The 27,743-nt window shown below is 37.5% G+C and overlaps 1 protein-coding gene across 2 annotated transcripts in view; it reads left to right on the forward strand.

The window, feature by feature from the left end:
- Positions 1–27,743, forward strand: part of ABCC9 (ATP binding cassette subfamily C member 9) — a 117,241-nt gene that overhangs the window by 22,005 nt on the left and 67,493 nt on the right. For both annotated transcript variants that reach the window (XM_049783877.1, XM_049783878.1), the window contains exons 11-13: positions 6,728–6,768; positions 8,053–8,195; positions 16,954–17,062. In XM_049783877.1, coding sequence (XP_049639834.1) covers positions 6,728–6,768; positions 8,053–8,195; positions 16,954–17,062 — 293 coding nt within the window. The remainder of the gene's footprint in view (positions 1–6,727; positions 6,769–8,052; positions 8,196–16,953; positions 17,063–27,743) is intronic.

Here is a 27,743-nt window from a genome sequence, read left to right on the forward strand (position 1 = left end):
TATTACTTTATATCTGAAGTCCTTATTTGGTCTATCTGTAAAATGACACATTCGTGGTGATACCTAGAGTTGGAACTTTTTTTTGAGTTACAATTGGGATGAAAGTTAATTTTTTTAAGTTTATATCTATATTGATTCTTTTATATTACCATTTTCCTTTTTTAATCCACAGAAATGCTTTAAAATGATCTGAAATGGTCTTACCTGTCTCTTGGGGGGGGGTGCTTCCTTTGGTTATTCTATTTTCTTTTGTACTTGAAATTGTACTTCAAATACCATTTTTTTTGAATTGTCAGCATCTTCAGGTGAGAGAAACAAAATGATGTTTGCATAAAATTCTACTTTCAATGCATTTTCAAGAACTTTTAAATATAGAGCACTTGTGGGATGTGGATATGTCTAAGCAATTGATCAACTATGTGCCTGTATAAGGCCCTACATTCTTTTTTTTTGTTTTGTTTTTTTCGGGCTACACCCATTTGATGCTCAGGGGTTACTCCTGGCTAAGCACTCAGAAATTGCCCCTGGCTTGGGGGGATCATATGGGACGCCGGGGGATCGAACCGTGGTCCTTCTTTGGCTAGTGCTTGCAAGGCAGACACCTAACCTCTAGTGCCACCTCGCCAGCCCCAAGGCCCTGCATTCTAGTCCCAGCACCACAATGAAACAAACAAACAAAAAAAAGACCCTGGAAATTGAGCTCCCATATGATACAGCTATACCACTCCTATGAACACAAAAATACAATACAAAAATCCCTTCCTCACACTGATATCCATTGCAGCGCTATTTACAATAGCCAGACTCTGGAAACAACCAAGATGCCCTTCAACAGATGAATGGCTAAAGAAACTGTGGTACATATACACAATGGAATAGTATGCAGCCATCAGGAGAGATGAAGTCATGAAATTTTCCTATACATGGATGTACCTGGAATCTATTATGCCGAGTGAAATAAGTCAGAGGGAGAGAGATAGACACAGAATAGTCTCACTCATCTATGGGTTTTAAGAAAAATAAAAGACATTCTTGCAAAATTTTCAGAGACAAAAGAGAGGAGGGAGGGCTGGAAGTCCAGCTCATGACATGAAGCTCACCACAAAGAGTGATGAGTGCAGTTAGAGAAATAACTACATTGAGAACTATCATAGCAATGTGAATGAATGTGGGAAGTAGAAAGCCTGCCTAGAGTACAGGTGGGTGTGGGGTAGGGAGGAGGAAGATTTGAGACTTGGTGATGAGAATGTTGTCCTGGTAAAGGGGAGTGTTCCTTACATGACTGAAACCCAACTACAATCATGTTTGTAATCAGGTGTTTAAATAAAGATATTAATAAAAAAACACAACAGTATCTGTAACTTCAAATCCACTTTTTATAAAAGCAGTTGTTTCCAAGAAAACATTATTTCCCTCAAAGTGTGAAAGTATGTTCTCAAGAATCAAGAGTTTATGTTTAGGGCTTGAGAGATAATATAACATGTCTTGCATGCAGCAGACGTGGGTTCGATCCCCAGCATTCCATATGGTCCCTCAAGTCTGCCAGGAGTGATTCCTGAGTGCAGAGCCAGGAGTAATCCCTGAGCATAGATGGTTATCCTCACCCCTAATAAAATAGTTTATGTTTTAGCATGCCTGGAGCCTGTAGGTAGTCTTATGAGAGGCTACTTCATGGGTAGAGTTTTCCTGTTTTTAGGCCAAAGGTTTTTCTTTTCTATTTTTCCCAACATTTGCTGTGCCTATGCAAAAGACTGCCACCCCCTTTTCCTTCCTTTTTTTTTCTTTTTTATCTTTTAAATAGGGGCTTCTTTTTTTTTCATAGAACCTTGGAAGATGGATTACTTTGTTTTACCTCATATTTCTGCATTTTTCTATAAAATAAAGAAGAAAGTGAAACAAAGAATGGGGGCTAGGAACCAAGTGGAGAAAAAAAGGACAGAACTAAATATCCAAGCCAAAGACAACAATAAAATCAAGAGACCTAAACTTTAACAATCTAAACTTAAATGGGCCTATTATACTGACAGACCAGGGGCCAACGGGAGTTGGTATCGGATGCATTCTGGTAACATTGATGGAGGGATGATCACACTGGTGGTGGGAATGGCCCTGATTCACTGTCTATCTGAATTCAACTATAAAGGACTTTGTAGAGCACAATGGTTTCAATAAAAATAAAAATTTCTAAAAGAATTTATGTTTATATAATTTTGCAAGCTCAGCCAAACCAGTCCTACAAATATTTTATTTGAGTTGTATCAGCTTAGCTCATTTCTGTTGATCCCAGAAGGCATGAAACTTTTGTAGGTTTATATATTGTTTCCTCTATATACTAAACTACTTTAGTTATTAGAGATTATAAGCACTTCTATTGTAAAAAAAGATTTAGAGGAATATTTACCTTATATTATTCATTTATTCTAGCCTGAATATTTAGTATGCTAGAGGTGAAATGTAAGAAGATTCGTCTTCCAGCTGTGCACAGTGCTAATACAGTGTTGAAATGCCAGAAGGAGGAATAACTGATATTCACTTACTCATATATCTGGTTACTGGTAGTGCTTACAATACAGTCCTAAGAGTGAAGCCCAATTTTCATTAAGGAGAAGTCTTATAGTCAGATATCATAATGACAATGATAAAAAAGTTAAGATATTCAGAGAATTATTGGCACAAGTGGCTTGATAGATGTATACTTCTTATATTCTTTGTCTTGGGACCACAACCAAATGTGCTTAGGGCTTTCTCATGAATCTGCACTCAGGAATCACACCTGGTAGGCTTGGGAAACCATCAAATGTTGGGAATCGAACCCAGGTAGGCCACATACAAGGCAAGCTCTCTAGCCACTATACTGTCTCTCAGAATATATGGATATATTTAATCCTCAATATATTGAATATTTATTAAAAATCCTCAATATTTATTGAATACTCATAACTGCCTAGTAATTGAGATCAGTTAATGTTTTAGAAAGTAAAAATATTAAAATAGGAAGCTTAAGTATCTTGACCTTCCCACAAATCACCCTGCTGCTTAGTGACAGAGATATGAAATTAATCTACTTTTTGAACATGAGATTTGGGTTGTCTTTTGAAAGTCAGTTCACAAAAAAAAAAAAAGAAGACAGAGGCGGCCATACAAAGGAAGAGTAAGAATAAGTAACAAAATTAAGCATGCTTAATTGTGTATGGTATGCAGGAAGAATTCTTAGTTAGTGGTATAAAGTTTAAAGTAGACCATTTCCAAGCTTTATGATTTGGTTAAGTAAAATGCTCTTGGAGCTTAAAAGCTTCAATTAGCTCTATGTTGCAAATAGAACTGACTATCTGGCCCAACTCAGCCCCTCATTATTAGCTTTCACCAAATATTTTATGTTCTTCAATCTGTTCCATTTATAAGAGTGTCTACCATGTTGGGTGAAAGTCAAGAGTAAAGAAAAATGTTGCCAATATGAACAAGTTATTGACCTCTTCCAGGCTCTCTGTAAAGTGCTTCATATTCATTATCTCACATAGAACCCTTAGTAAATGATCTTCTATCTAATAAACTCCCATGAGCTAGTAATAGTAATAATAATTCTCACAGAGTATGAGACTGAAGGCATGAGGGTGCCACAACTTAGAAATATTGATAATATGATAATACTAGACCAGTAGGATGAAAGGAATAAAATTTATCACATTGTGGTAATTTTGGTCCTTAGAGGGTAAGCTGACCTAAAGTGCAATCTTACCTCAGGCACTAATTGGCTGTATCATCTGATCCATTTTGGGGGGAGCATCTCAATTTCTTCATCTGCAAATTGTGTAAGTAAATAAGATAAAGTTGCTCAAGTGCTTAGAAAAGCAAATGAAACCTGAAAGTTGAATATCAATGTTACTCAAAAATATTAAAAAGCAGAAGTTGACAGCCCAAATATCAGTAGGACTAAAGATCCATCCCAACTTTTATGAATTGTCTTCTTTCCAGTTAAGATAATAATTTGGAGGGAAATAAAGTATAGTAAATAATTTCTTAGTCTTATTGCCAAATGGTCACATTCTGCTTATGGATTTAATTTCTTGGTGAAAAAAAAGATGCTATTTTATGTGTTTCTTTTTGACAAAATTTTATGTGAAGAAGTGGAAAGAACATAAAGTTCTTAGACCAGAACAATCTGGATTTGAATCCTCGCTTTGTGGCCTCTTCCTTTGGAATGCTGTGTGCTCCTCCTTGTCCCAAAGCTGCTTGCTCATCTCTGTACAGGAGAGCTGTTGACATAATTTAAAAAATGCATACAATATCTATCATGCAGTAGTAAGTGAGGGTTGTGGAGTAATAATGGTAAGTGGAGTTTGAGAATAGGATACCTGGATTTGGCTCCTAGCTGTGTGACCTTAAATTTCACCTGACTATCTCAACTCTAAGAAAGAATATCTGCTGCCTGCATCTGGTACCGAGATGCTGTAGAAACATGCCACTTGAACAACACAGGTGTGGTTAGCTTTGAAAGTTTAATCGCAAGCTTATTTTCAAATTTACACATAAACAAAGGCTTCACAGTCATGGATTCAACTCAACTCTGGTTAAGCAGAGTTGGAACGAGTTCATGGCTGTTGGGGCCACAGAATTTTGTGAATATGGAAGGCTGATTATAAGGGACTTGTAGAGCCAGATTTTGGCCCCCAAGCAAATAAAATATTTAGGTATCTGAATAAATAAAGCAGGCAGGGAAGTGGGATCCTGAAACTAAACCCTTCAGACTAAGGAGCAATTTCAGTTAAGTATTTTAGGGTCAAAAATTATCCTGGGTTTTCATTGCACAGGAGATAGTGCCCTTCCAGTGCATCTCATCTTATAGTTCACCTATAGATTCTTTTTTTTTTTTTTTGGTTTTGGGGCACACCTGGCATTGCTCAGGGGTTACTCCTGGCTGTCTGCTCAGAAATAGCTCCTGGCAGGCACGGGGGATCATATGGGACACCGGGATTCGAACCAACCACCTTTGGTCCTGGATCGGCTGCTTGTAAGGCAAATGCCACTGTGCTATCTCTTCAGGCCCCCACCTACAGATTCTAAGAGAACAGCATTTCCTATTTTTTTAAAAAAAATTAATATTTTAATTGCACCACCATGAGAGACAGTTACAAAGTTATTCATGAATGAGTTGTAGTCACACAATGTACAACACCATCTTATCACCAGTGCACATTTCCCACTACCAATGTCCCCAATTTCCTTCCTGTCTTCCCTCTGCCTTCCTCCATGCCTGCCTCTAGTGCAGACAGACATTTTTCTTTTGTCTCCTCTCTCTATCTCACTCCTTATCTTTTTCTTTAATGAACTGTGATTTGCAATATTATTATAGGAGTATTATGTATATCACATTATCGCCTTTTGACACCTACTTCTTGTCCAGAAGTTTTTCTTTATTATTTTTTATTAAGAGGAAACAACCTAAAGTTGTAGAAAGTAAAATGCGCTGAAGACAAAGAGAGGAAAAGAATAAAATGCCCTTATAAATATATATAACCGGGCTTATGTTATACTGGTGAAATGGTAGTGGTAAAGTTATACATCCCAAACTCAGATTCAATAACACTGAAAACATGAGATCTAAGCTACAACCACTAAATTTAGTAATGCACCCATCAAAGTGGCAGACAGGAGATATGAGTGTCTGGGGGATGAAGGAACATGGGAGCACTGGTGGAGGGAGTTAACACTGATGGTCTTGAAATATTATATGTTTCACACTAATAAGTAACGTTGAAAATCATGATTCTTATATTAAAATGTATTAAAAAGAAAATAAATGTTGGTGACTAGTAAAAGAAAGAAGATGCCAAGAGAAGTGTGTGGTTTATCATCACTGCCATTTTGAATCTCAGAAAAAAAAGTCTAGATTTCAGAACCATCCAGCCACAAAGATTTAATAAATGGTCTCTATCTGGAGCTGCAAAAGTACAAGTTGCTTTTGTAACAGAGGTGATCTTGGACACTCTTCAAGTGTGCTCACTTGCTCACTCATATTCTTCCATTACCTATTTCTATTACCAGAAGTTCACACAATCCTTTGGGCTTTAATTCCCAAGATTGTATGGCTTTTGAAAAGATAGCTCCAAGTAATCACCTTAGTTTTTGTTTTTCTATGACTTTCCAATACTAACATTTAACCTAAAAAATGAGTTATCCTAGCTTCAGTTACTCCTATCCTGCTTAGCTGAGAGTACACTTTATTTTAAAATGCAGAGGATTGGACATTATAATACTGTTTAATGAAAGACCTATAACTGAAAATATTATTGTTGGGAGAAGAATTTTAGTAATGGCAAATTCTTGTTCATAATCTGCTAAGAAAAGTTGGTAATAATCCAGTTTTCCTATGTTTAATTAGATTGGTTGCCATAAGTACAGACTTTAAATGTTCTCCAGAGCACTCCTATTAAATGTGAATACTTTGCATCATCAAATGATTATTTTTGATACTTGCAACATTTCATAAAAATACTTTGTAAGGGAAGGAAATATTTTCTGGTGAATACTAATTTGTGGGAGCTCAGACAACTTCAAACAAGCAAATACCAACCAGAAGTATGTGTGTGGATTCCAGACATAATGTTATTTAATGCCCTTGGTCCTTCCTGTCTTCACAGAAAATTAAAGTGATAAAAGATGATGAGTTAAAGTAACTGAAAACATTTCACAGCTCAATGAAACTAATACATTTGATTTCTTTCCACAGTCTTCATGAATGCAGCCATTCCCATAGCAGCTGTTCTTGCGGTGAGAAGCCTTTTCTTGCTTTTACTAGTGGAACTAAGTAATGTTTCGAAAAAGTTGTGAGCAAAATGTTTGTGGGTCTATAGAAGCATTCTTTAACCTTTATACACCTGAGCATTGGCATTTATAAGCACTGCAATAGACATTGGTTTTTAACCTTTCTATCTCTTTGAACTGGTAGTGTGTCAGACTGGCAGTGGAAGACCAGTGGTCTCTATTACCTCTCTTTAGCTAGTTATCTCTTTATAATCTCTGCTGCACTTGCTCTATACTAGCATTTTTCAGCCAGGATTCTGTGGAAATTTTGATCCAAAATTGTTTGTTGTAAGGACTTATTCTTTGATTTACTGTATTTAGCATCATCTCTGACTTCTATCTACTAGAACTCTATGAACGACCCCTACTCATGACCAATTTAAAAAATATCTCCATGGTCAGGATGAATAGCTCAAAGCTCTGGAATGAGTGTTCTGCATATAGGAGGCTTGGGGTTTAATCTCCTGTTTCATATGGTCTCCTGAGCACTGCCAGGAACAACCCTTGAGTGTTGAGCTGGGAGTAGGCCCTACATACTGCCAGTTGTATTTCACCCTCAACTCCCCTCCCATATAAAATAACAAGGTTCCAGATGAAGTTGAATAGGTCCTGCCTGGGTTCTTAATAATAGTTAAGAAATAATTAAATCTACTCTCTATTACCTGCTTCCCCCACCACAACATAGTGCAGGACTTTTAGAAATATTTAGGTATGAGAGTAACAAAGATGCAGCCATTGAGAATAACTCTGAGAGCATCCAGTGGATGGAGTGAATGAGTTAGTTTCAAAGAGGCTGACAAGAGACTGAAAGAAGGTGCTAGTAAGTTTCCCAGATGCTTTATGACTAATGAAAATATCAAAATTGTGTGGGCAAAGTGGCACATGATGAGTGGGATTTGAGAGCATTGCCATGAGCCTAGTAGGGATATTGTGAACTCTTACAGTGATCCCTAGCATGATTAGTGCTGTGTGGAAACATGGAAAGAATTTGCCTCTAAATACAGCATTGGCAGTTTTTGTAAGATCTCCAGTGGGAACACAAGTTTCCCACATATACCATCAAGATTTAGACTGATAAAAAAATTTAGACATAGCATGGATTGTTCTTTTCAATAGTAATTCAGGTGTGGTCATTGTGGTCCTAGTTATAGTGTACAGATAGGTATCACAGAATTTTTCAGGTTAGTCAAACTGAATGTCAGGGTTTATGAAACTGCTCTGGCTTTCTCTGAAAGTGTTTTGTCTCTGCAGACATTTGTGACTCATGCCTATGCCAGTGGAAACAATCTGAAACCTGCAGAGGCCTTTGCGTCACTGTCTCTGTTTCATATCCTGGTCACCCCACTGTTTCTTCTCTCCACGGTGGTCAGATTTGCAGTTAAAGCCATCATAAGGTAAGTACAGCTGGTCCTGAGCACTCAGACTAACAGAAGGTCATCTGCTCATGAGATTAAATAAAAAAAAAAAAACACAACATTATTATGTTTTTTTTGTACTGGTTTTCAGTTGCTTATTTTGTATTTAAATAACTATTCTAAGTTCAAACTTCTGAAGTTATGTAGATTTGACTTTTTATGCACTGGAAAAACATTTATTGTTACTTTTTACTATAGTCAAGATGATAAATATAGCAGGTAAAATTAAGTACAATCCCCTCAGTTACAAAAAATTAAATAATTGGTAATTATAATTTGGTTCTCATTTCCCTCTATACAATGTTTCTTCTTCCCCCATAACCCTTTCTCCATTTTTTTTAACGTTTTCTCTAGAAAAATAATGCTTTTAAAATTGTCCTATAGACAATTTAGGTAACTGCTGTCTTATTAAGAGTAAATTTACTATATATGTACTCTCCAGTTTTAATATATATTCCCAGTCCTAGTAAATAAGAAGAAACTAATTTTACAGTGTTATTGCTAAAGACAATAATGTATTGTCAAAATAAATAAGTTTATTCTATTTAGATTTGACTGTTTTATTTATTCCTTTTTATCCTATACTTAGTTGATCATTGGAAATCCATAATATGGAAGGGCTCAATTTAATGATAATTTTCTTTTCTTTTATTTGGACATTAGAATATTTTTATTTTCTCTCCTGTTTGAATAGTATAAGTAACATCAATGCTAACATCTTTGATTATTTTTAAACTTTCCTCCTGTTTTTTAAGTCAAATGTCTAGACTTGGAAAATTGTTACCTCTTCCCAGAGCCAAATGCTAATCTTACCTGGATGGTCAGACACTCCACAGCTGGGAGGGGTCTGTGGTTGATCATTAAAGTGGCCTGGGGGAGGGATGGAGATCAGAAGCAATAGGAAGGACAGACACAGTCTGGAGAAATGAGAAACAGGATAGATACAAGAGCAGGAAAGAGGCTGCTTAGTGATCCTCAAACTATGGCCCCCGGGCCACATATTGTACTTGTATCTGTTTTGTTTCTTCATTGCAAAATAAGATATATGCAGTGTGCATAAGAATTCGTTCATAAGTTTTGTTTTTACTATAGTCAGACCCTCCAATGGTCTGAGGGACAGTAAACTGGCCCCCTGTTTAAAAAGTTTGAGGACCCCTGCCGGGGATGTGAGGAATATGTACATGGTGATTAGGGCCTTGTAATAAAGCTGATGTCTCCTGAAACTTCATCTGACTACCTGTGAATCATTTCTTCGATGTCACCCTGACACCTACAGACCTGTGAGGTCATAGGGGCTGCAGATGGGCCAACAAAGGCCTCACCATTCATTCATGCACCACTAGGACTTTATAATTAATAATTAATACAAAAGTAAATCTAGTTTAAAAAATGCACATGTTTAAGGTCTTGATGAATAAGTCAGAATGTGTATGTTTTATTTATAGCAACAATTCCCTGTGAAATTGGAAAGCCTAAAGAGCATCTCAGAGATGCCTGGTCAGGTCTTGCATGCCTGATAGTTTAGTACTTTGGTCTTTTGATAAGGTGCTCTTGGACTCAATACTGCTATGGACTGCTTGGTTTCTTCTCAGCAGTACTGAGGTATGGGGCGTGTATGTTAGGAATTGAAGGCAAACTTTGCAAATACAGGGCATGTATTTTATATATCAGTAACCCCAGTCCAGAATTTATAAATGCTTTATATTATTTTTGATAAATAATTCACATTTTTCATAGAAGCTGTGCCACTTTATATTTGCACCCATGACAGTTGTTCATAAAACACCAATTACTCTTTTAATTTCAGTGTAATCTGACAAAAAAATTCATGCTTTTTATCTTTGGAAATGGAAATGAACTGAAAAAGCACTCAATCTTTATCTCCATTATAAATGAGTTTCTTTATTTTTAACCAGTTTTAGTTTCCCATAATATACAATTACAAAAATAGCTGTAATATGATAATGACTAGTTTCCTCCATTTTTAATCCTATTGCATAAGTAAGTATGATAGAAAACTACATTTACCACAGTACATTTGCTATGCTCTTCTGTAACTTCTACCTCAGTATGATCAAGGCAGAGTAGAGATTTGCTCTCAGCTTTTATAAGCCAGGTGAATAGGCCTGAAGCAGGTATGCTAGGGATAAACCCTAAGAACACAAGAATACAATACAAAATCCCCTTCCTCACACCTATATTTATTGCAGCACTATTCTCAATAGCCAGGTTCTGGAAACAACCGACATGCCCTTCAACAGACGAATGGCTAAAGAAACTGTGGTACATATGCACAATGGAATATTATGCAGCATCAGGAAAGATAAAGTCATGAAATTGTCCTATACATGGATGTACATGGAATCTATCATACTGAGTAAAATAAGTCAGAAGGAGAGAGAGAGATGCAGAATAGTCTCACTCATCTATGGGTTTTAAGAAAAATAAAAGTCATTTTTGCAACAATCCTCAGAGACAATGAGAGGAGGGCTGGAACTTCCAGCTCACTTCATGAAGCTCACCACAAAGAGTGGTGAGTGCAATTATAGAAATAACTACACTGAGAACTACCATAATCATGTGAATGAATGAGGGAACTGGAAAGCCTGTCTGGAGTACAGGTGGGGGTGGGGTGGAATGGTGGGAGATTTGGGACATTGGTGGTGGGAATGTTGCACTGGTGAAGGGGGTGTTCTTTACATGATGGAAACCTAATCACAATCATATATGTAATCAAGATGTTTAAATAAAGAAAAAAAATTTTTTAAAATACAAGACAGACATAAGAGAGAAAAGCATGGGGTCAAGGGCTCGTAGCCTTGTAGACTGAGAGCCATGACTGTTCTTCATATACAATACTTATTGTTTAAAACCAATATCCACAAAAAGAAGGGCAAATGTTAACAGGCAATTGGCAAACTGAGTTATGCCTTTACATATCAGAGGGGCCTGTAGTAGCTAATGTCTTTGAAGTATCTTCTGGGAGAAAGGGCAGATAAGAGAGAATATAGGACCTTCACCAATAGGGGTTCCCTAAGGGTGCCAGTGTTCTAGTAATGAGTAATTAAGGGTCCTAAATCACCTTTTAGAACCCTCCTCCTCAGTCTATCATCTTTATATCTAAGCATATTTATTTCCTGGGTGTCTGTTTATCCAACAATAATACCTCAGAAGGTTGTATATGCAGCCATTATTATATTCATGTGTGGCTTTTGAAAATAATGCCAAGATTTTGAGTTGCTGTAAATTATCATCTTTAAACTGACTCTTTAAATTATAGAATATGGTGTTTCCTTTGACAACGATAGCTTGTCAATTGTGAGTTTTTTTCACAATGAGGATAATTTTCTCAATATCTCTCAATAACCAAGAAACATAGTGCCTCAAAAAATATAGACTCTCCAGAAATAGTTGTATTGACTTAGCAAAGTCTTAACACTAGGACCCAGGGCTAGATAAGCAGAGTTTTTACTTGCAAGCCAAGATCCCAGTGAGGCTATGAGTTTGAATTTCATAGGGGCTCCCTGCAATCCTGGCAACTCTACTCTTGAGGAACTCTGATGCCATAGCAAACTCTGACATCTTTGGCATACCACAATCAAATGTGTATAATCAGTGAAACCAAGGGTATGATTCTTAGTAAGGCCTACAAACTGAAATCCTGTGCAAGCACTATATCTAAACAAAATATGTGATATCCCCCCAGATAGCACCTTAACTCTGTGTCTGTGTGTGTCATTACAAAACAAGATCACCACAGCAAAGGGAAGGGAAGGAATACACACATACACTTAAACACATGTTTGTATATGTGATGTTTGTATATCATCCCTTAATAGTCTCTGATTGTCACTTGGTGTCATCTGTTAGGTGATTTCAATTTTGCTCCCTAAATTGGTCCTCATTAGTTACTTACTATGGAGTAACTGGAGCTCAAATGTTAGGCCCACTTCCTCATATCTATTTTCCTCTTATTGTTCTGCCTCTGAAACTCTCATCCAGATGATGAACTGATTTTTGTAGCACCACTTCCATATTAGGCAGTGCGCTGGAAGGGAGGCTACTCCAAACAATAAAATTGATAAACGGCCAATCCCTGCTATTTTGGTCCTTACTTTCATTTGCTTCATTTACTAGCTGTCTCTCTCATGATTGCACTTTTAATTAAAATTTAACTCTCAACTTCAAGGAGAGACAGAAAGCAATTGACAATTTAATCATGGATAATTTGGAAATTGAGAGGTTACCAAGTGTGGGATTAACGGGATCAACAAAAACACTTTAGGGACTGATTTAAGAACAAAACAAAACAAAACCAAACCCATTGCTTAGGATTGTATCCCAAGTCCATAGTATAGCAATTATGCTATAGTGAATCCAAGGAAAGCAGAGGGTAGGACTCTCCTGTGTGTCTATCTGCAGAGCACTTCTGCTGCTCATCACAGGGATCAAGCCTTTACCAATTGAAAAACACCAGTCTTTTATTCTACGACTCAACTCCAGAGTTCATAAGTAGAATGGATTCATAAACTCTTGTTTTTCTATAGTAATTTTCAGTAGTTAATATCTGAGTCCTCCAGTGATGGTTGGTTCACAGAAGTGGTTGACCTTTCCCCAATATGTGTTGGCCCTGGGAATCCCAGTGAGTATCTCCCACTGATGACTGGGTCTGGCATTCTTCTCCCTGCTGGGAACCTGTGACCAGTCTCGCATGCCAGTTGGCCCATAAGGAGCTGAGCTGTTTGTTTATCATCAGAGACTTTGGTCAGCTGAGTGTGAAACCACCTCATTGGGAGACAACGGAGTCAGAAGTTTTTTGTGGAGTGACTTTCAATGCGTTCAGAAACTTAGTGAGAGTACACAATTTGGGCCCTAGGTACACATAATAGATTTAGGTTCTAATTTAGGGAGATCCATGCCTTGTGAATTCCTGTGCTGCATGCAGTAAAACTGTTTGCTTGCAAAAAGTATTGCTTAGTTTAGTAACCAAAAATGTTTTGTCAGTTTTTGATGGGTAGGAATACATAGAAATAAAAGATGGTAGAAAACAGCCAGTCCCAGGTACTCTCCTCTCACTATTGATATAGTTGTGATATATAATGCATATGTGTTCTAGTCCACATTTGCAATGTAGATTAAAGAAATGGAGAAATACTGTTCCTTAAAATATTCAGATACTTAAATACGTGATTTTTTTGGTTGTTTATGTGTCACACCCAGCAGTGCTCCAAGGTTACCCCTGGCTCTGCACTCAGAAGTCGCTCCTGGTAGGCTCGGGGGACCATATGGGATGCTGGGATTCGAACTGGGATCTATCCTGTGCAAATGCCTTGCTGCTGTACTATCACTTCGGCCCCAATAAGTGGTATTTTTGAGGTGACCTGTCTTATTTCACTTTGCTTTATCACTAAGAAAATACATGATATATTTTGCTTTACTGAAGGAACATCTATGTTAACAATTTCACACTTTGTAGATAACTAGAATGAAAAGTTCTGGTACTTGATATACAAAGCAGCATCTCTGTTCAAAGATGTATTTGCCAAGGGAAAAATGGGTAAGATGAATCCTTTGATTTCTTGGAACATAACATGACTTGCTACCTCCCAAAAGAATTTATGTTGGGCTAGTTTATTTTGATGCATTTTAATAAAATAAATTATCAGAGCTATTTATCATAGTCTGTTTTTGCTTTATCCTGGTCTTTATTAGAATAAAATTCCATAGTTTCTATAAAAGAAAATCATATAATTATCAACAGCAAAATCAGTTATTCTCAATTATTGTACAACCTCTCAAACTGTCTAAACCTCCAAAATAAAAATTGAAAAATTCAAAATTACCTCATGTTTCTAAATCCTCAGATAGTTTTGTGAATTATTTATATAAATTATAAATTAGCAAAGTACTGAATTGGACAGATGTTGGAGACAGCATAGCAAATTGGTTGCTACCAGCTCTTCTTCCTCTCAAATTCCAGCTCTAATGCAAAATAATCAACTCCAGGTCTATTACTTAGGGCTCTATATCTCAGCTTCCTTTCTTACCAAAGAGCACAGTAATAGCTTTGTTGTATGTTGTGAATTAAGTAAGTTAAAATATAAGTAGGAGGTGATACCTTCATAAGTTCTTATGGAACAAGGAGCACTTATTGAAGAATTATCACATGAACAGGTTGGCATTTTCACACATTCATCTCAGTACATGGCAGAAATCCCTTCACCCTTGAGCAGGATTCATACATTCTCCATTATTGTTTTGGCTCTCTGTGATTCTGCACAAGCATTCATGCAAAAGCAATGATTTTTGTATTACCCATGTGTTCATTCACCAGACATTTTTTTGAGAAGTGACTGAGTTATATTTTGGCATTGGCCTAGGTTCTAATGAAAAGTGAAAACCTTTGCTTTTAAAAAATCCATGCTCTGGTAGAAAAGATAAAGTCAAAAAAAAAAAAAAAAAAAAGAATGATGAAAGAGAAGCTCAGGATCTAAAGAGCTGAGGGAGGCCAAACCATGGGAACTTCGATGCTTTAGTTGTAAAGTGGTTAGCATTGCTACTTTTCAGAATCATGGGACAGAAAAGGGAATGGATCAAAGAAAGGTAATATGGCAAAGTTGTCTGATGTTTATTTCAAGTGAATGCTGAGAAGAGAAAATAAAGATTTTCCCCATGTTCCAGTTAAGCTCAAACTTTATTATTTCATCCTGATCAACCCAAAAGGAGCCATTAGGCCACCAGTAAGGTGTGTGTATTTGTATGTGCAAATATACAAGAAGATTGAATTGACTAACTAGGAAATGGTCTGGATCATTGGTTTCTTCCTTTGGTTCTTCAGCCAGCATTTATGGAGTCTATGTCAGAATGCATTAAAGAGAGCCATGTGAAAAACAATGACTAGAATTTGCTTTGTGTATAAAGACACAGGGCAAAGTGTTTTATGAGAATTCCTTGGTTGACAAAGTTGTGCTCCTTAAAATTTAGTCTCTTTAAACTGTGAGAACCAAATGGATTTTGTATACCAAATGCAAGCAAAGGAGATGTAACTGCTATTGAAGGCTATAAAATACCATTTTATTAGGCTTTTGAAAGCTGTCTTCCAAATCTGTGTGATCAGCTGTGCTGACCAAGACTCAGTGTATACAAACCAAAGCCTTAATGATCCTAATACATTACAGAGAAGAGTCCAGATTGACAAACCATGGTGTATCTACTATGGAAAATAGCCAAAACAAATCTAGAATTACTATATTACCACTCCAGGGCTACACTTATACTCCAAAGAATCACAAGAAAGGACTTGAATGGATGTCCGTGCACCACCAGCAGGATTTACAATGACCAAACAACTCAAACATTTGTCATGGAATAATAAACAAAATGTGGCATATGCATACAATAATATATTACTTAGGCAAAACATTTTGTAAGTGATTATTTCTTCATTATTTCAGGAAAACAATGGGTAAGCTAATAGTTTCATTGCCCACCATTTTTTAAATCTTCTTCTGTTATGTTTATTATGAAGAAGGTTGTAGGACATAAAGGCTCAGGACTCACAGAATGGTGAATTAGACGTGATTAAATTTGCTTTTCTTCACTTAGTAGCCTCTGACAAAAGCAAATTATGCATACCTCTTTGGAAGTACAGAACTTGACTATTTAAAAAAAAAAGGTAAAAAAGTATCCTTGAATTTATTAGCATGCGATTTCTACCTTCTAGCTCCCTTCTGAGCAAAGATTAACTTGCCCCATCATAGCTACTGGTTGGCTCCTGTTACTGTGGCCACATTCTGCCTCCTACCTTGATCAACATAGCCTTTCTTCTTTGCAATCCTATAGAACTTTTTCTAGTGTATTATTTTACTTCAGGGAAGAAGTTTGTTCCTGATCTCATGACATTGACTTAAGAACATTAGAATAGAATGGGGGTGGGCAAAGCATCCCTGTCTAGCATAGGGAGAAGGCAACTCAGGAATGTCTGCCAAGCACTTTGTCAGAGCAGGACTTCTCAAACAGAGTGCTGGGGTTCAGTCCTGGAGCTGGTGGGACTTGAATATGATGTAGGTATTGAGGGTTGTGGAAAGGCATAAGGTACTCTTATTCCTAGTGAATTCTAGGTGAGGCTGATTTTGCTGGCCCTTGGACACCCTTTGGTAACAAGTCACTAGAAGATACGCTTCTTGAAAAGTTTACAGACTACATAAAATTTTAAGTGACTCAGGAACATGCTTTGAGGATAAGGCCCAAGTCTGTATGGTCCATGCTGAATTCTTTCCAACATTGCCCTTAACAACCCCACATTTTGGTTTTCTTCTGTATACAGTTGAATAAAAAAAACTTTATTATTGGGATTATTTTAAACTATTTTGTTCCAAATTCCTCCCCAATTCTACAGCCTTTGATCAGGAATAAAATGACCAAATAATATAAATAAAATTAAAATAAAGAAGATGATGATTTTTAAAAAAGTGGGAAAAAATGGCTGCATTCAGGGTCATCACTTTTGGTTTTCCTAAGTCTTTTCTAATATTAGCACTAAAAGAACCAGGTCCTAAAAACTCATCTGTGCAGAACAAGTTAAGAGGCTCATTCATCTTAGCTGAAAGCCCAGGCGGTCCTGACAGAGGACTGCGCAACCAGGATAATGAATGGGAAGGAGGCTCATCTGAGTAGCAGTACTTGATGATGGTTTTAGTTTTAATTTATATTTGTGTTTGCTCCCCATCTCTTGCAGTGTTCAAAAGTTGAATGAGTTTCTGCTGAGTGATGAGATTGGCGAGGACAGCTGGCGATCTGGGGAAGGCACTCTTACCTTTGAGTCTTGCAAGAAACACACTGGCCTTGTAAGTCCTTCTCTTTATTCTAGAATCTGTAAAGGGGGCCAATTGCAAGAGTGGATGAAACAGAATGGAAGCTCTACATTTACGTCAAGAAAAGTTGTCACCGATTTTTAGGACTAGCCTCGAAAAAAATCTAAAATCAATTAACAATGTGAGAGGTTCTACTTTAGAAATCTTCAAGGACTTCTTCCTAGAAGAATGGTGCATGTTAATCCAAAAGGAAAGGCAAAATCTTTTACTGCAAAATATATACAATAACACAAGATAGTACCAGGGAGAGATAGCTCAAGTGGCTAAGTGCCAATGCATGCAGGCATATGGGAAGCCTGGGTGTGATCCCTGGCACTGCAATTTTCTCTTAGCACAGTTGTAAAGAATTCTTGAACGGCAAAAGTACACCGGCCCAGTGGGGCTCAGCTGTGAAAGACTGTGAGTGTGACCTGTCTATGTCTGTCTACTGTCCTCTTGCGTGAAACTCTTGCGAGTGGGGCAAAAAGAGCCTCCAGAAACCTCGCTCGCCCAGACGCCATTTTCAGGGAGGGACTTCAGAGCATAAAAGCCGGCTATCCTTTGCAAAAGCTGGCTCCCTGTGTGTGACACCAGGCGGGGAAAATCCGCGAAAGTACACCGGCCCAGTGGGGCTCAGCTGTGAAAGACTGTGAGTGTGACCTGTCTATGTCTGTCTACTGTCCTCTTGCGTGAAACTCTTGCGAGTGGGGCAAAAAGAGCCTCCAGAAACCTCGCTCGCCCAGACGCCATTTTCAGGGAGGGACTTCAGAGCATAAAAACCGGCTATCCTTTGCAAAAGCTGGCTCCCTGTGTGTGACACCAGGCGGGGAAAATCCGCAAAAGTACACCGGCCCAGTGGGGCTCAGCTGTGAAAGACTGTGAGTGTGACCTGTCTATGTCTGTCTACTGTCCTCTTGCGTGAAACTCTTGCGAGTGGGGCAAAAAGAGGCTCAGAGGAGCACGGCCGCTCCGCTTCGCTACGCGGCCGTGCACTCTTTCTAAGGAAAGAACTCCATTGCAACAAGAAGGAAAAATCACACTAAGAACGGCGCTATATCACAGAAGCAAACATTTCTCTCTGGACTGTCTTCTCTGTTACATGCTCGGGCCTAAGATTTGACCCAGTGTGAGGCTTCATCCACGGAGGACTCCCCTCCCTTAGAGGCAAGTCAGCCCATCCAGAAAGGGAGGAGCCAGAGGAGTGTGCTGCCTACATCATATAGACAATGAATACCACTACAACACGTAGAAAAACCCACAATACAAATGTGACAATGGGGAAACAGCGCAGGCCAGCATCAGACATAGAGAATGAAGATGACAATTCTGAGGACCAGATAATGACTGAACAACTAATCAACCTCTCAGATAAGGACTTTAGACTAGCAATATGGAAGGTGCTCAACAGACTCCAAGAAACCATGGATCGAGTTGAACAGAACACTAATAAGAACCAAGAAAATATGAAGGCAGAAATGACAAAACTCCAAACTGAAATAACATGTCAACTAACAGGCCTGAAAAACTCAGTAAACGAAGTGAATGACAAAATGGATAAGCTCTGGGACAGGGTATCAGAAGCTGAGAATAGACTTGGTGCTGTGGAAGATGAGATACATAACAATTCCATACAGCAGGAGAGATTGGACAAAAAACTTAAAGCAAATGAGCAGACAATGGAAAAATTAGTCAAAGAATGGGAACAGACGAAAATAGAAGTCTATGATAAGATCAACAGAAACAACTTAAGAATCATTGGAGTCCCAGAGACCCAGGAAGAAGATTTCCAGGAAGAATCAATGGTCAAGAACATCATTAAAGAGAAACTTCCAGAGCTAAAGAATATATGTGATCAAATCCTGCATGCCCGAAGAGTACCAACCAAAAGAGACCCCAGAAAAACCACCCCAAGACACATCCTAGTCACAATGACAAATCCCACAGATAGAGACAGAATTCTGAAAACAGCAAGATCAAAAGGGGAAATCATGTTCAAGCAAGCTTCCCTGAGATTTACAGCAGACCTGTCACCAGAAACGCTCAATGCCAGAAAGCAGTGGTGGGATATTGTGACAAGACTGAATGAAATGAATGCTTCACCCAGAATACTATACCCAGCAAAACTCACTTTCCGGTTTGATGGAAGAATACATGGTTTCACAGACAAAAAACAGCTCAGAAACTTCACAGACACAAAACCAGTCTTAAGAGAAAAACTGAAAGACCTAATCTAAGACAAGACTACCCAAAAGACACACCAAATTTTGAAATAAAGATGGCGTTAAATCCCAGGACAATTCTTTCTCTCAACGTCAATGGACTAAATGCACCAGTTAAGAGACACAGAGTGGCTAAATGGATCAAAAAACTCAATCCAACCTTCTGCTGCCTACAAGAAACGCACCTGAATAGTCAGAACAAACATAGACTCAAAATAAAAGGCTGGAGAAAAGTTATCCAAGCAAACAACACCCATAAAAAAGCTGGAGTGGCCATACTAATATCAGATAATGCAAACTTTATACTCAGGAAGGTTGTAAGGGACAAAGACGGACATTTTATATTAATCAAGGGGTACGTAGAGCAGGAAGAATTCACTCTCCTAAACATATATGCACCGAATGAGGGGCCAGCAAAATATTTAATACAACTGCTGACAAATCTGAAAAATAATATCAACAACAACACAATAATTGTGGGGGACCTAAACACGGCTTTGTCAACACTGGACAGGTCAACCAGACTGAAACCCAACAAGAATATACTAGACCTGAGGAGAGAAATGGAAGAAAGAGGCCTAGTGGATATATATAGGACACTCCATCCCCAGAAACCTGGATACACATTCTTCTCCAATGTACATGGGACATTCTCCAGGATAGACTACATGCTGGCACATAAAACATACCTCCATAAGATCAAGAGGATAGAAATTTTGCAGACTACCTTCGCTGACCACAAGGCTCTGAAATTATTTGTGAACTCCAAAGGGACTCAGAAGAAACACTTTAACACCTGGAAGTTAAACAGCCTCATGCTCAATAACCAGTGGGTCCGAGATGAAATCAAGGAGGAAATAAAAAGGTTCCTGGAAACAAATGACAATAAAGACACAAACTCTCAGAACTTATGGGACACAGCAAAAGCAGTACTGAGAGGAAAATTTATAGCTTTGCAAGCACACATCAGGAAGGAAGAAGGAGCTTACCTGAGTAGCTTAATGACACAGCTAATAGAACTAGAAAATGCTCAACAAAAGGACCCAAGAACAGGAAGACAGAAGGAAATAACAAAGCTGAGAGCAGAAATCAACGAAGTGGAAACTCAAAAAACAATCCGAAAGATCAACGAAAGCAGAAGTTGGTTCTTTGAAAAAATAAACAAGATTGATAGACCACTGGCAAACCTAACAAAGAAAGAGAGAGAGAGAAACTTGATAACTCGTATCAGGAATGAAAAAGGAGAGATCACTACTGATATGACAGAGATTCAAAGGGTAATCAGAAACTACTTTGAAAAACTCTACGCCACTAAAAATGAGAACCTGGAAGAAATGGATAAATTCTTGGACTCTTATAATCTTCCACAGTTGAAGGAAGAGGATGTAGCATATCTAAACACCCCCATCACCATTGATGAAATTAAAACAGTAATCAAATGTCTGCCGAAAAACAAAAGCCCAGGTCCAGATGGATTCACTAATGAATTCTATCAAACTTTCCAAGAGGAACTACTGCCAATCTTGGCAAGACTCTTTCATGAAATTGAACAAACAGAAACACTTCCAAATAGCTTTTATGAAGCCAACATCACCTTGATACCTAAACCAGACAGAGACGCTACCAAAAAAGAAAATTACAGACCAATATCACTGATGAATGCAGATGCAAAGATCCTCAACAAAATCCTGGCAAATAGGATTCAATGCCTCATTAAGAAGATCATCCACTACGATCAAGTAGGTTTCATCCCAGGAATGCAAGGCTGGTTTAACATCCGTAAATCTATCAACATAATACACAACATCAATAACAAGAAAAATAAAAACCACATGATCATATCAATAGATGCAGAGAAAGCATTTGATAAGGTCCAACACCCATTCTTGATCAAAACTCTCAGCAAGATGGGAATGGAGGGAACCTTTCTCAATATAGTGAAGGCCATCTACCACAAGCCAGTGGCAAATATTATCCTCAATGGAGAAAAACTGAAAGCCTTCCCTCTAAATTCTGGCACAAGACAAGGCTGTCCTCTCTCACCACTCCTATTCAACATAGCACTGGAAGTACTTGCTATAGCGATTAGGCAAGAAAAGGATATCAAGGGAATCCAGATAGGAAAGGAAGAAGTCAAGCTCTCACTGTTTGCAGATGACATGATACTCTACTTAGAAAACCCTAAAGACTCTATCAAAAAGCTTCTAGAAACAATAGACTCATATAGCAAGGTGGCAGGCTACAAAATTAACACACAAAAATCAATGGCCTTTCTATACACCAACAGTAATAAAGAAGAAATGGACATTAAGAAAACAACCCCATTCACAATAGTACCACACAAACTCAAATATCTTGGAATCAACTTGACTAAATATGTGAAGGACCTATACAAAGAAAACTATAAAACTCTGCTCCAAGAAATAAGAGAGGACACACGGAAATGGAAACACATACCCTGCTCATGGATTGGCAGGATTAACATCATCAAAATGTCAATACTCCCCAAGGCATTATACAGATTTAATGCCATCCCTCTAAAGATACCCATGACATTCTTCAAAGAAGTGGATCAGACACTTTTGAAATTCATTTGGAACAATAAACACCCTCGAATAGCTAAAGCAATCATTGGGAAAAAGAATATGGGAGGAATTACTTTTCCCAACTTTAAACTGTACTACAAAGCAACAGTTATCAAAACAGCATGGTATTGGAATAAGGATAGGTCCTCAGATCAGTGGAATAGGCTTGAATACTCAGAAAATGTTCCCCAGAGATACAACCATCTAATTTTTGATAAAGGAGCAGGAAATCCTAAATGGAGCAGGGAAAGCCTCTTCAACAAGTGGTGTTGGCACAATTGGATAGCCACTTGCAAAAAATTAAACTTAGACCCCCAGCTAACATCATGTACAAAGGTAAAATCCAAATGGATTAAAGACCTCGATATCAGCCCCAAAACCATAAGATATATAGAACAGCACATAGGCAAAACACTACAGGACATTACAGGCATCTTCAAGGAGGAAACTGCACTCTCCAAGCAAGTGAAAGCAGAGATTAACAGATGGGAATATATTAAGCTGAGAAGCTTCTGCACCTCAAAGGAAATAGTGCCCAGGATACAAGAGCCACCCACTGAGTGGGAGAAACTATTCACCCAATACCCATCAGATAAGGGGCTAATCTCCAAAATATACAAGGCACTGACAGAACTTTACAAGAAAAAAACATCTAACCCCATCAAAAAATGGGGAGAAGAAATGAACAGACACTTTGACAAAGAAGAAATACGCATGGCCAAAAGACACATGAAAAAATGTTCCACATCACTAATCATCAGGGAGATGCAAATCAAAACAACGATGAGATACCACCTCACACCCCAGAGAATGGCACACATCACAAAGAATGAGAATAAACAGTGTTGGCGGGGATGTGGAGAGAAAGGAACTCTTATCCACTGCTGGTGGGAATGCTGTCTAGTTCAACCTTTATGGAAAGCGATATGGAGATTCCTCCAAAAACTGGAAATCGAGCTCCCATACGATCCAGCTATACCACTCCTAGGAATATACCCTAGGAACACAAAAATACAATACAAAAACCCCTTCCTTACACCTATATTCATTGCAGCTCTATTTACCATAGCAAGACTCTGGAAACAACCAAGATGCCCTTCAACAGATGAATGGCTAAAGAAACTGTGGTACATATACACAATGGAATATTATGCAGCTGTCAGGAGAGATGAAGTCATGAAATTTTCCTATACATGGATGTACATGGAATCTATTATGCTGAGTGAAATAAGTCAGAGAGAGAGAGAAAAACGCAGAATGGTCTCACTCATCTATGGGTTTTAAGAAAAATGAAAGACACCCTTGTAATAATAATTTTCAGACACAAAAGAGAAAAGAGCTGGAAGTTCCAGCTCACCTCAGGAAGCTCACCACAAAGAGTGATGAGTTTAGTTAGAGAAATAACTACATTTTGAACTGTCCTAATATTGAGAATGTATGAGGGAAATGTAGAGCCTGTTTAGGGTACAGGCGGGGGTTGGGTGGGGAGGAGGGTGATTTGGGACTTGGGTGATGGGAATGTTGCACTGGTGATGGGTGGTGTTCCTTGTATGACTGAAACCCAAACACAATCATGTATGTAATCAAGGTGTTTAAATAAAAAAAAAATTAAAAAAAAAAAAAAAAAAAAGAATTCTTGAACACCTCTATGTGCATTGCCCCCCCCAAATAGAAAATTAACATAAAATATTTCCAAGAAATGATGATGGTTAAAATAACTCTGTCGATGGTTGATGTGAGAAGTGTTTAATGACCATTTCATGTTAAATAAAGACTTGCTGAAAGATTGTTAATGAAGGAATGAGGGAGAAAGTGTATTGAATGATGAATTCTAAGTTACTGGTTTGACTCTTGGGTAAAACTGAAATTGTGTAAAACCAAAGTTGGCTGGTATTAGGGTGGAAACAAGAAATATTTGCACCTGATAATGTTAAGATATTTATTGACATCTTAGAAGAAAAGGCAGAATTGAGTTAAACTGGGTTAAATAATTATAATAATAGTCATTAGATAATATTTAAATCAGTGGCATTGGGCTGTACCACTCTAAATGTGTCTAAAAAATTCTGAAGAAAATCTTCTAAAATCCATATATATTTCGTGACAATAAAGTGGAGAAAAGTTATTTTAAAATTAATGAGTTTTTTAATGTAATAGTAATACTATTCATGTTTCTCTTAAGGAAATATTTGTTTCCCAAATAAATGTTTATCATTGTTGGAACCAAATAAAAATGCACCTGCAATATTCTTACTGGAATTGATTGAGGGTTCAAGGCCTTTTACCAAAAGCCAGTCTTTATTAATTCTCTTAATACATCTTGTTTATAACAACTAAAATAGTGAAGACTCAAACTTGACTATAGTTAGACTGTCTGATTTCTTCTGGATTTATTTTTTTTCACTCTACTAAGTTTGGTTATTGAGCAGGTGTGGATTTTAGGAAGAAGCCACCAACCATGTTAAAGTGTGTTTAAAAATACTTATTTGTTATTATGTAGACATGGACTAAAAATCCAGGATATGAAGTAGAGTGAAAAGATAGTTTAAAAATAGTCTTGTCATACTTTGGGTGATGAGAATTACCAAAGAAGTCATGGGTCATCTTTCAGAGCTGAGGGTGTGAGCAGAGTGAGAAATTATGTAGGATGATGAAATGGTAGTGGGAATGTTGCATTGGTGAAGGGGGCTATTCTGTTTGTGACTGAAACCATCTACAATCACACTTGTAATCATGGTGCTTAAATAAAGATTTTATAATAAAAGAAAAAGAAATGGTTATATTAGAGGAAAAAATAAAGATGGACCTGCGTGAAATGACCTGACAGGAGAAATGTAAATGGAGAAAGAGTTAGGGATCTTTTTCTTCAACTCAAGAGTTGAGGACTCTTTTTAAGGGAATAAAGAATCCCCTTAAGATGCATTCATATCTTCTGTGTTACTAAAACCAGACAAACTTTAATGCATTTGGGGGCCATTCATCACTAATCATGGGCCAAACTACAAATGACCACTTTAAAAGACAGAGCAAAAAATGTTTTGTGTTCAGAAAAAATACACCCTTGGCAAATCCTTCTTGAGAGTGTGTAAGATGCTGCATTCTCAGGACGATCCCCTTTTTATATGGCATAAAGGATAAATAGACGAGGAAATGTAATGTAGTAAAGGGGGAATGCCGAGATCACCCTTAATCCTAGATCTTAAGGAGAAGGACAGAGAAGGAAAGAAACCAAAAAGGGAAGAAAGAGGAGAAAGGGATATAATAGAGAAGCAAGGGTCAGTACTTACATTATATTGATGATGGGTGAAAGTGGTAATAAACCCAAAGCACAGATTCAACAACACTAAAAATATGGAGATCTAAGCTGCAATTACCAAACTTTGTAATGTGCCTGGTAAGAAGGGAATGGGAGTGGGGATGAGGGAGGGGGATGATGGAGTATAGGAATACTGGTAATGGGAGTTGATACTGGTAGTGAGATTGGTGTTGAAATATGATGGGCCTAAAGCTTTTAATTATTAATAATTTTGTAATCATGGTTCTTTAAATAAAAAATTAAAAATAATAAAAGTGAGATGCTATGTCCTCTAAAAACACAGTGTTATATGTAGTCTTGGTTGTAGACTCTCTGTGGACCTTTAAGGACATGATAGTGCCAAAGTCTCTTCAGATTATATCTGTGGAACTCAAGTTCTGTCAACACTTCTCTTCCCATCTTCTCATGAGTTCTGTGGAGAATATGAAGTAATGTCTTTGGATCTCTCCAGGGCTAGAAGAGAGTGGATTGATGTGTAGGTGTGGGCCTGTCTTATGTGGAAAAGATAATCAGCATGAAGAACAGTGATTTTCTACATCATCTCAAGCAAAATGCTTTTAGGGTCATCAGGGACACTTATGGAAGAAAAAAAAATAAAACTAAGACAAAGTTTGATAGCACCTTTATTTCAAAAGTAAAATGCATTCTATGACAGAATGTCTGCTTGCTAGCTCAAATCAATGGATTCCAATCCTGTGTGTATTTATTTCCGCATAGTATAGCAATATGTTATTTGATGGCTTGAGATTCTGTTGCTAGTGGATGACAAGTAGAAATGGAGTCTCTCCTTTTGGATTAAGTTACTGATGAATCATTCTTCTGATTACCATAGTCTGAATTCATTGTATTTTTTCAAAAATCTAAACCTGAAATTCTAGCCTAAAAACATTTCACAATTCTAGAATTCCATTATTTGGTAGGTAATTTAACCACTTCCAATCATACAACTATTTAGTTGTTGTAAACTCTATAAGTACTTAAGACATCATTCTCTCTGTTTGCATTTATATGCATATTATACACACGGAACAAGTTTTGAATTTACACGTTTTACTAAACTAGAGATTAGTATAACTGAGTTTACTAACAGGTTGGTACAAATGAGTTCACACATTTTACTAAATTAGAGATTTTTACAACTGAATTTTCTACCTTTGCCTATTTTTATATAAAGAATATATGTATATAGTATATATTTATTATATATAGTCAAATGTATATTTGACTTATATATTGAATTTACATAAGGTCAAAAATAGACAATGCCAAACTTCTAGTTATAACCTAACAAGTTTATGTGTTTGAAGACCACCACTGGCAGCTGGTCTTATCTTTCCAATGAGGCTTTTGGGGTGGGGAGCATTGGCCCCAAGACCATTTAAGGTCCAAATTATCTGGCTTTGGTCCATGGTGAGACAGATATATATGCTTTGCATCAATGGACCACAATCACTGTACATGGTCCATGAATTTTATTAATATCCAAATGGCCATTGGCAAAAAAAAGGCTGCCTCCACCTACTTAGTCCTTTGAATCAGAATAATGCCTTAATATTTGAGGAAAGGAACATATAATCTAATAGTCTCATGATTCTTCTTGTGAAATAATCTACACATTTGAGAAAAATTCCTAAATTTTTGTGTGGTTCTTTCCCCCATCCTATAATGACTGCTTGGGTGATGTTTATGATTTCTGTCTTCAACCTGATTACAGTGACTGTATGAGATTTTAGACCTTAGGATACTAAGGGAGATAAGACCTTTTTTAGAATACCATTGTGATTTACAGAGTACTTTATAGTTGAATTTAAGACATACAATGAATGGATTAGGGCCAGTTCCACCACCAGTGTCAACCTCCTTCCAGCAATGTTCCCAGAGTATATTCCAAACATCACCCTCCCACCCCCCCACCCCCGCAGCTTGCCAATATAACAGGAATATTTAAAGTTTATATTGTTAGAGTTTGGTTCTCTTGATTTCACTGTTGTTGGCTTTGGCTTGAATATGTAGTTCTGTCCTTTTTTATTTTCTCCAATCCACCTCAGACTGCTTAATGTCATCTTTTGGTATTTCTGTTTCTCCTTCACTCAGTTTTATTCTTTCCCCTTGCTATACTCTGGGGCTAAGGGTGTTCAATGGGCTAAGGTTTAAACTCCCATTTAAACCATTGCATTTCTTCATGAGATTATTCTAAATACCACACACATATGATATAATCCTGTATTTATTCTTTGTCTGGCTTACTTCATTTAACATACCATCTTCCAGTTCCATTCATGTTGCTGTAAATTGCATTATTATATCATTTCTTACATCTATGTAGTATTCCATTGTATATATGTATATATGTATACACACACACACACACACACACCACACCACACCTTCATGATCTTAGCTATTATATGAAGTGCTGCAATGAGTAGTGGTGTGCATACATCCTTGTGGATGAATGTCTTTTGGTCCTAGGAATAGATGCCCAAAAGCGGGGTTGCTGGCAGCTCAATTTTGAGTTTAGTGAGAACCCTTCATACTGTTTTCTATAGAGGTTG

Source organism: Suncus etruscus, chromosome 11 (assembly GCF_024139225.1).
Source record: "Suncus etruscus isolate mSunEtr1 chromosome 11, mSunEtr1.pri.cur, whole genome shotgun sequence".
NCBI classification, from domain to species: Eukaryota; Metazoa; Chordata; class Mammalia; order Eulipotyphla; family Soricidae; genus Suncus; species Suncus etruscus.